The following is a 10481-nucleotide window of genomic DNA, read 5'->3' on the forward strand; positions in this document are numbered from 1 at the left end:
GGATCCCTGTAAAAGTCTGTAGGCTTAGGCAAACCAAAATCCTGTGCAGTAAGTGCAGGGGAGCACTCGTGGGACAAGTATTGTTCCTGACTAATATAATATTGTCTGTAGTACTGGTGAAATCTTTTTATATGATCTTCTTTTGAAAGAAAAAAAACCCACGGAACTGTGATCAGTAATTTCTAAATTAAAAAAAAAAGAAAAAAAAAAGGATGAGATTGAAATTCTATTAAATCCACCAGTTCATAAACAAAGATCTCCTATGAGCAAATATTTCATATTTCATATGTAGTTGTTTAGTTGCATCATTTATGTATTTTCTACTATCATTTGTGCACTTTTAGAAATACTCAGTACCACACAGACAGTAAGTTGCTGATTTAGTATATGTGTTCTATGGAAGAATGTATTTGTTGAGGTTATTCAGTTCTCATAGTTTGATCTGGTAGGGCACTAAAACACCAATCTCTGGCCATGTAGATAAGTTTGGTAAGTGCAAACTTACTCAGTTCTGACTCACCCATTCTTTTAAAATTTTTCCATCTTTTACTCCTTGAAACATCAAAACTGAAGGAAAAATATGTTTAGCATATGTTGTTGATCCAAGCATATCGTGTTTTTTATCTCATATCTCTAAAGAGTGGATATGTGAAGGGGAAGGAGGACTAAAGTGGTACACAGTGAGCAAAGCCCTGGCACTTAGTGGCACTCAATAACAAAAAGAGAACTGCAACCTTACAGAAGAACACAAACATCTTGGTTGGCTTCTCTTGTGTGTCTGAGACGATTCAGACAGGATGCATACAATAGGTCAGCAATAGTTTCAGCATCGCTGAGTCGAGATGTGAATGTGGTGAGATATTTGGGATTCTAGTGATTTGTAACAAAGAAAGGCTGACACGTTGCATCATACTCACCGTTTTGACTTAATTAGCCTTTCTCCTACCATTCTGAGGCAATGGCATCAAGTAATGAAAAGGATGGGGAGCTGTGCTGAGTCTGTTCCTTCATCAATCCTAGAGCACCTCGTCCTAGCTAAAGGAACTTTTGTCTTTTTGAGTGATGTTGAGACTTATCAGTCTGCCTCAAAGGCACTGTTTGTTGCCCCCAGGTACTCCGACTTCTTCTTGTGCTTCATCCACATCTTCCTCAGCAAGCTGGGTGTCCCATACAGGCTGCCTCCCGTCAGTGGCAGAGAAGCTTCTGCTCCTGGTGTCATGTTCAAGTCATACTCTGCCATCTTCCTCAAGCGCTGCCTACGGCTGGCAAATAAAGCACAGGAGGCTGGCATAAAGCATTTATCTCCGTGGCTTGTGCCCATCTTTACAATCATCAACCACTGAAACACAATGGTTATCACTGTCCCTGTGACACTGTCGCAATGAGTTCAAATGTCACCCAGATCCACTCCTGAGTTAACCGTCTACTGATGAGATGCATTTACACTATGGTCAAACTGTTCCTTAATTATGTTTTAGAGAGAAAATGGCATGGACTCACTCTTCTGCAAGTGGGTGGTCATCCGTGCTTGATCCTATGAGAGCCGGCTTCGCTGTGATGGGGAGGGCTAGCGATGTTGGAGGCTGCTGGAGGGAAAAGCAACAGCACTGATGAGTGGAAACCCAACATTAGTCTGAGGAAAAAGGCAGTTTTTTACAACAGTGAATAAATACTGTACATCTCTTAGCAGGAGAACAAAGATTAGATCCTGACTGCTGTACCCTTGTCCACACAAACACCGTTTGCTCATGTGAATGGTCACCGCAGCTTCGACACAGTGCTTGTATGAGCATGAATTTCTCCTACCAGAATACAGTGGGAGCCTTGCAGAGATTTGTATTCCTTATTTTTTATGCCCAGGTTCCTGAGGAACTGAGGCTTTCATACAGTTCTCTAGGGCTGGGCAGGAAGCAGCTTTCCCAGCCATCACCATTTCTTGAGCCTTAATGGACATTTCCCCTGAACTGGATACTTTTCGGTGTGCTCTGTAAGTATTTCAGGGCTTCAAGATATTTGAAATTACTATTGCAAACATCCTTGGAAATTTGACCAGGCTGATTGTTGTGAGGTGCAATTAGTTTAATTGCACAGAATGCTGTTAATTTTGACCATCCTACAATATTGAACAGCCATTTTCCTTGTGCATAGCCCAGCTACAGGCTAGCTCATACATTATAACCATCTGAAAGGGCATTTTAAGGCACAAACTTTCTGTAGTTGGTCAGAAACTTTTCAGAAGACTATTTTCTGCTTGAAAATCTGTGTTTTGTTTTGTTTTTAAATGAGGGCTTTTGAAAATTGTTTTTGTAAGGAAAAGAGGAGGGGAGGAAAATATTTTACTGAAGCTGAGTCATTCTGAGCCAAAACATTTTCTCACTACTAAAGAACAAATTTTCAGATTTTGTACAATGATTTTCCCATTGATGTTTTCAATTGGTCTGTTCATCTTTTCAGCATTACATTCTGCAGAGTATGAATTGTTTGATACTTCTCCATCCTAGAAATCCATGTTGTCCCAATTCATGTGATTCCCTGAGAAGCAAGAAGCTGATTTCTCCCAGGTCTTGCAGGTGGCTAGGCATGCAGCAAGGCAGCCTGCCTGCTCCCCCCCCACAGGGCAGCTGTCCTGCTCCCAGCTGTGCAGCCCCTGGCATCAGTCACCTTTCAAGGCTGTAAAGAAGACTGGGAAACCTGCAAGTGCTGATGTAAACCAACACACTGTTACTGTCGGACGTGTTAACAGGTGTTTGGCTTTAAGATCCATCAGACAGTGGTATTTCATATTGCTATATTTACTTACCAAAGGTTTCCCATTTGACTGGTGATTACAAGGTTTGGATGTTTCTCGTTCAGTTATTCCCACTGTCAAACATAAGAAGCAGGGTATTATCAGTATATCAGTAAGTATCCCATTGGCACAGCTGGTATTAAAAGCGTCCTTCCACGTACTTATGTCAAGCATGAAAACAGCCAAGATTCAGATTATAGTCCAACCAGATTTGATTATAGCCAAAGGTGCAAAAATTTTCTTTTTTTCTGATCACGTACTGTGATGTCAAAATGAGTGATATTGAAACTGCTTAGTCATTACAGGAAATCATTTAGCTGCCCCTAGACTTTTCAAATGAGACAAGGAACTGTGCTTAGACCAATTGGAAGCTCTCCCCTGCTGCTAACACTTAATGTATGTTGCATGTGTATGTGTACACATATGTATGTATTGGACTCAATGTTCTTTAAGGTCTTTTCCAACCGGAGTGATTCTATGATTCTATGATTCTATGTATGCACTTTTTTACGTATGTATGTATAAAGTGTGCACTGTGAAGCTCCTCACCAGGTTGTCCTGTGTAGGAGCAAGAGGTCATTCTCCTTTCTGAATTGATCCAAGCAGTCACAGACAGCAGGCTGTGTTACATCCAGCACATCAGGGGAAGGATTTTAACCTCTCTGTCTGCCTGTTGCTGAGCGGGAAATCTCTGCTGTCCTCAAGCCTGGAGGTTAGCTTGCTGTCAGAGCGAGCACCCAGCCAAGAACTTATCCACGTGGAAATGTTCACTGCTATTCCTGCTAGTTGTGCCAAGGAAATAAATCAAGGAGGGATTCCAGACTTCTTCCCGTGGAGCCAAATTCTCCCACGTGGCTGTGGGACTGTGGATTGCTTTTTTTCTCCTCTTTTTTCTGTTCCTGGCCATTTTGAGCTGTCTGCTCTTTTTTAAAAATAGTATTCAAGTAAGAAAAGAGTGGGGATTTACAGAAACACCAGGATTCACCAAGATAGACAATACAATGAGACTCACATTTGCTGCTACCAATGGAGTATAAACAATGACTGGAAGCATGAGAAATAATAAAGATGATGCTTATAGCACTGTCCCCAGCATGACTTAACAGTCAGAATTGTCTTGTCCTTCCGGGGGCAATAGTTGACTGTGATAAACATCTTAGCTAACCTTTCTCCTCCCACTTTCCCCCACCAGTAATTCCATTAGGTACCTAATTCCATTAGGTACCGTATCCCTCACATCAAATTTTAATTCAATAGCTTCCTCTCATCTTGTGTATTGGGTACTAACAGTATTCAGAAAGTGGCTCCAGGCATCAGTGCTCCAGCTTTTTGTTTATTTGTTTTATATTATCTGATTCTTCCCCTCAGCATTTCATTTTTATTAGACCTAGAAAAATGTCCTGGCCAAGTTTTGCAAAATATTTAAGCAAAAGTAAAGCCTTGTGGCTTCTGTTTGGTAAGTGCTCATCAGGACAGTGGTGGCGGGGTGCATTGTGAATGCCACTTCCAGAAGGTGCTATGGAAAGCCAAAGCACAGGACGAGGGATTTCCACCACTTCTACTCTGACTTTGCTCTATATTTCCAAGATGAGCACCTGTACAAAACAGAGTGTTTTTTCCCTGTAAAACAAATGCATATAAACACATATGTAATTATTTAATCAATAACCATGTGAAGCAAAGCACAGCTTTGGGTCCTGTAAGGAGTTTATTGTTCTGGCCTTCTACTCTTGGCTTCCTGCATGCTAGAATAGAGTGTCCTTCTGCTTTTATTTTTGTATGTTGTTACTAATGCTAGCAACAAGCATGCTGGTGTTCTCATCTGTACTATTTGCACATTTCTCACTTACTGTGAAAAACTGTTCGCTCTATTACCCAGATATCAATTTGTACTTCACTAAGTCTGAAGTCTCCTTATATTCAACACTCTCTATTTTGGAACCAGAAGCCATCTTTCCACAGACATTCTGCCTCATCCAGTGCACCATACAGTGTTCACTCAGAAAGTAGCTATTTATCCTTGGCCTTTTTCATTGCTCAATACACAGTCCTATACCTTGTTTCTCCACTAGTGAATCTCCAAGGGCAGGACAAGTAATATTTTCATGGGCTTTTCTGTATTGCAGGCCATTGTGGCCATCATCTTCACCAGTATTAAAACAAACAAACATACAAACAACCACAGAGAACTGTTTTGTAGCCTCCTGGAGGATAAAAGGTTGTAGTTGGGGAAGTAGTTGAGTACTGAGTTTAAGGTTAGAAATTCCCAGGATGAAGCTTTCAGAAGACTGCTGTGGGATGCAGCCCTTCTTCCATCCAGTTTTTGTGGCAGCTAGAAATGAGTGCTTCTGGATGTCACAATCTGAATTGTGAAATGGGCACCCAGAAAAAAGGGTATGCCAGCTGTACCAGCTGTATGCACATCACCGAGGATGGTGACACACAGAGCCTAAGGAGCTAGTACAGGAACCTGGGGATTCACTGCTGAGTTCCCTGAGTACCTTCTGGGCCAGGATCCTACAACTAACTACGTTATGCTACACACACTTAGGGAGACCTGGAGGAGCTCTCGTGCCTTGAGCTCCTGATGAAATTGTCTTATCCCATGCTCCTTGCTTCCTTCTTCCACTCCTCCAGCAAACCTCTTTGCCTCCCTTTTGTTCTCAGATCTCTTTTGCTGAACACAGTCTGACTTATTTTGAGATTCTTCCCATTTCATGTTTGGTATCCCAGTTTCTTTGCCCAGTCACAACTTTCTCCTATTATGAGAACTGTTTCCTTAATTTTTCACCTTTATTTTTTGATCCCTCCATCCTTTCTCCCATTGGTGCCTATCTGTCACCTATTCCCCATTGCTTCCCCTCACAACAGACAACTTCTTCCCCCCTCGGTACCTCTCTGCCACCTGCTGCTCCTCAGGCACTCCTTCTCCACCCCCACCCCCTCTCCCCTCACCCCAGGTTGTTGTTCAGTCACATTTAGGCTCTGTTCCTGGTTTCAAATCTTTCTCCATGGTTCCAAACTCAGTTTGTTCCTTCGCAGTCATGCAGGCCCTGCTCTTGTCTACTCTGTTCAGAACAAGTGCCTTACAAGCATGGTGGATGCTTATTTGTGGTGTGAAGAGCATGCTCATTCATGGTGGAATCTGTTCTACACATTTAGCAACTTTAAACAGACAAACCAAACTTCCTATATCTCTACCGAACACGTGCTATGTGGGATTTTTCAAAGATTTATGGTTTAATTGCAGCTGGGTGGTTTTTCATGGGAGAAAAAAAGGTGTGGTTTTGATTAAAAGGCCATCCCATGCCAAACTCCATGTCCTTGCTTGAGTTTCTCCTTCCAAGCATAACACATCAGCTTTGAGCACACTGAACAAGCAGCCTGTGTTTGTTCATTTCCTTGTTTTTGCATTGGCAAATCCTATTTTTTCTTTCACAGGTTCTCACAAATATGATGAACAAGTTTTGGTTGAAAAAACAAAATCATGTCTGTGGCTGACATCCAGAATCTAAAAATTCATCTCAAATAATTATGTTCTGGCAAATTTTAAGTATATGAACAGGAATCTTAAATAAAAAGATGAGTCAGGCAAGCCCAGTTATAAGCAGTCTATCATCTCTACAATACTGTCAGCTCTTAGAAAGGGAGAGTTTATGCATTTGAATAAAGCAAGCACTGCTTTATTAGCTTGCTTTTGCAGGCAGCAGGGCTCTGCAATGCCATGGTCTTAAATTCCACTGAGCGTTTTAAGCATGGAGATATTTTTCTATACGTAACAAGTCTGCTTTGATGCAGACCAGAAGACTGCAATATCTAAAATTGTTCTGAAGCAGTGCAGACTGCAAAGCCATCACTGAGGACTTACCATGCTTGGGGCTGCAGGGTCCCTGCTGCCCACCCTGGCCCAAGCTGTGCACCTCTTCTTCTCTGTAGAGCACCTGGAAGAGGTCGCCGTGGTGGGGCTGCAGCTTGTCTGGCCGGTGGGGGCGACAGTCAGACACTGCTACCACCTGTGGTGAAGATGCAAAACCATCTTGTTACAGCTGGCCAGGGAGCAGGCTGCGAGCTGTCATTGTTAAAGTCACCTGGAGTCAACCCGGGTGAGAGCAGTGCAACACTTGTTCTTCTGATTGCTTTCCAGTCACTTGAGGGGAGTTTGTTGCTTGGGATTCATTGGGTGCACGTATGTCAACATTAGGCTCTGTGGAACTTGAACAGCATTCCTGAAAATGAGTCCGAACAAAATCAGATACTTTTCTATGTTGTTGAGTGCAGTGCCCCAGGTAATGAATGGGGGAGGCTGGAGCTAACGTGATCTTAAGGAAAACAGGGTAGTCACCAAGCAGATGGACCCACTGGTGACTGTTATCCAAGATGGTCCACAAACAACTGTCTCGAGAAGATTAAAGTCTTTAAATCAGTGAAAGAGAGGTTTAAGCTTCGTTTCTTACATTCTTCCCTGAAGACCTGCTGCTGTCACTCAGAGAAGTTAAAGGAAGCAAAGATCCAAAGCAGTGAGGAAACAAGATGCATGGCAAACCTTCAGACTGGTATCAGATGTGCACCTGCTGACTGATAGTTGCCCTATGCCTGTTTTATGTATAAATACAGTTATTTTGTTTTTATGACGACTTAGACCAGCAAATTTACCAGCTTGCTACTGACAAGGAGCAGAAGGCCTTATTCCATCTACTGGTCTGCCTTCTAATATTCACTTGAGATAAAAACAAAACTGCATTCCGCTATGTCACCCTTGCGTTCATAAAATTGTTCATTTTCTTCAAATAAGTTTGAATTCAGTTTACTGTCAATGTGCCATATTCTGTGCATGATTTTCCAGGCAGATTTAAAAACTCATGCAAACAGATGTTTCCCAAAGTAGGAAAAAAAGCCCAAATCCGATGATATTTTACTTTTTTGATTCCACGTGTGCTTAGGAGCCTGGAAACCACCTATCTAGATCCCACCAACTGTCAGGACAAGGAGCAGGAAAGGCTCAACAGAAGGCAAAAATGCTGCTGAAAAGGTGTGGTGAGGTAACCAAAGCCTAATCTGAGCCCTAAGAGGGGTTTTCTTCCAGTTCGGCAAATCTTGGCACACAGCCTAATGCAGCGCTTTCTCTGTAAGCTACTTAAGGATGTGCCCAATGTTAAGTTAAAGCCAAAGGCACGGCTGATGTCCTTGAAGATAAACATGTGCAAGAGGTGGGCCCAGCTCTACTGACTGTGAATCTGGCGATGCTAGATAGGGCCAGGCTTCAGCCCTTCACTGGTCTTTCAGGAAGGAGGGGATGCTGGTGGTGGGAGGCCTGCAGGAGGCCAGGGAGCTGGCACCTGCACGAGCTCCCCATACAGCTCCTGTGCTGGGGTCTGGTCAGCAGCCCTCTGCATTGCCAAACCTTGTGAGCTGCTTAGCAGGGGCATCTCTCTGACACCACAGTGTCAGCAGTGGAGACACCTGTCCTCATTACAGGTATGGTGTGGCCATGACCAGAGGGGCATTTTTCATGACAGCCCCACTGCCAGAGAGGCTGCCTGTGGAACAAAGCTCTTCTGGCTTTCAAGGAATGCTGCAAAGCTCAGCTTTCCCACCAACTCTGGAAACACATGCAGTACTTTTGCTCACACTCAATTTCCTTTGGTGCATGATGGAAAAGTCTGCAGCCTTCTCCTACCAAAACACAAGCTTTTGCTTGCATGGAAAGAGAATTTTTGGTAAGTAGGATGCTGGCAGCCGTATTCTCTATTCCTAAAAGTGCTTATTTGATTAGCATAAACCACTGATTTGAAACCTACCAATCTGCCTGTGCATTGCAAAGGATAACATTTAGTTTGAACTCTGTTACTTGCAGAATTATTTAGGCACATTATCTGTGTTTCTCCAGGTGTCTTGTTACATACCATTCACCTTCCAGCAAATTTCAATGCCATTTGCCATTACAGTCATGGACAGCAGCCCCATCTCCACAGCACGTCTTCAGTTAACATTTTTGTTTGCAGCATTTGGCAGTAGTACACTTTGGGAGTTATTTATCTCCTAAGTCAAGACTTCACCGTGACTTTGACCACCTCACACATTACTATAATACATAAAGACTTATCTAGGTCAGGAATCTAAACCTGCTGCAGCACAGTTTTGATCTAAAGTAGAGCTGACATTTCTCTAGGGTACCTGGGGTGAGGCAGAAGGATCAGCGGGAAGTCACTTTTCTTTTCTAAATGTACCAGGAAATTCAAATCTTGTGTGAATGGCAGAGTCATCCAAACTCTGCAGAATTAGAGAACTACTCTTAAAATAATTATCAGTTTAAATCTGTAAGTTGTTCATTCTGTTTGCAGGATGCTTATTCTGAATTCAGAGCTCAATGAAATATATTTTTATTTTCCAGTGCAGGACAGCGTAGAGGCTGCTCCAGCAACCCCATCAGCACTCCTGGAATCAAAGCCCCAGGAAGGTGACGATTAAACATCTCAATTTGGGTAAAACTGGGAAGCTTAGTGGCTGGACAGTGAGGTTATTTTCTTATTAATGGAGGAAATGTCAGATTTTTGGAGTTAGGCTCCTTCTGATGGGCTAATGCTAATCTCATTTTTAATGTGGCTGCACTGGGACCTGTAGAGGTATTTGCCAGTTTTCTGCAAAGTTTCCCTGTACTTGTGACAAAAGTGGTTTTAAAGTTCCAGCCATTGATTTGGAGGATAAGAGTGCAAGGAAATAAAAAGGAAGGATCTACTGGAATAACTTTTTATAGGACAATAGGGGCTGCAAATATCAATATTGGTGAAACAGTTTTTAAAAAGAAGGTTTCCCCCTTCCACAGGCGTGATTGTGCTCTTGGAATGGATTTTCAAATGTCATGGAAGTTACCTCCCAATGTCAGTCATTTGAATGTTAAATCACTTAATGCTACACCACTTGAGTATTTCTGTTGTGAAAAAAGCCTGGCAGATGTCCATGTTGCTAACTATTTTTGCCCTTCTCCAGGATTAAAGTCAAGTCCACTGCAGTCGCCAAAGCTCTCAAAGCAGAAGCTGAGGCATTTCTACAACACTGACTGCAGGTGCAAAAGTAAAAGTGAAAAATAAATAATCATTCTGCTACTCCAGTGTGGGTCTAGAAATTGGCAATCCCAATTTCCTTACAGGCATGTATATATTCCAGTATATGCAATTTATCTGAATGGTTGCACGTTAGCTGCAAGCAGCTGTAAGCACTGAAAAAGTGGAATGCACTCAGCAAAGAGTTGACTGTGCAAATTATGTTGGTTTGCAAGCCTTGTCTAGCTGGGTCTGCAAACCATTCCTTAGGCTTGGTGCTTCTGCTGCTAATAGGATGCTGTGTGCATCATGACTAAGGGCCAATCAAAGGATATCTGTAATTGAGGTCAGGAAAGCCCCAAAGGTAAAAAAAAATCACATCAAAATGCAGCAACAAAATGGGGACTTTCCTCTCTTATTTTCTTAGATCTTTGTGAGAATAGTGCTGCTACACTGATCCAACCCAATAAATATTACAGACTCCCACATGAAGGAGAGAACTTTCTAAACATAACAGACCTATGGTTGTCCTAGCTTTTGATGAGAGCTAGCTGAGCTAGCTGAAGAATTTCCACCTGAACAGGATTATGAGAAAGTTCTGATTAGAAATCTGGTCATTTGGTTCTAAAAGTACTTTTTTTCTTTAAAAAAAA

General features: G+C 42.4%; 1 protein-coding gene across 1 annotated transcript in view; it reads right to left on the reverse strand.

Moving 5' to 3' along the window:
• Positions 1–1075: 1075 nt before the first annotated feature.
• VXN (vexin) overlaps positions 1076–10481 on the reverse strand; it is a 14648-nt gene continuing 5242 nt past the window's right edge. The window contains exons 3-6 of the mRNA XM_042808962.1: positions 6657–6801; positions 2801–2862; positions 1501–1583; positions 1076–1262 (exon numbers count right to left, since the gene is read on the reverse strand). Coding sequence (XP_042664896.1) covers positions 1076–1262; positions 1501–1583; positions 2801–2862; positions 6657–6801 — 477 coding nt within the window. The remainder of the gene's footprint in view (positions 1263–1500; positions 1584–2800; positions 2863–6656; positions 6802–10481) is intronic.

The sequence above is a fragment of the Centrocercus urophasianus genome, unplaced genomic scaffold (genome assembly GCF_019232065.1).
Source record: "Centrocercus urophasianus isolate 14NV4802_14NV808 unplaced genomic scaffold, USGS_Curo_1.0 seq_11, whole genome shotgun sequence".
NCBI classification, from domain to species: domain Eukaryota; kingdom Metazoa; phylum Chordata; class Aves; order Galliformes; family Phasianidae; genus Centrocercus; species Centrocercus urophasianus.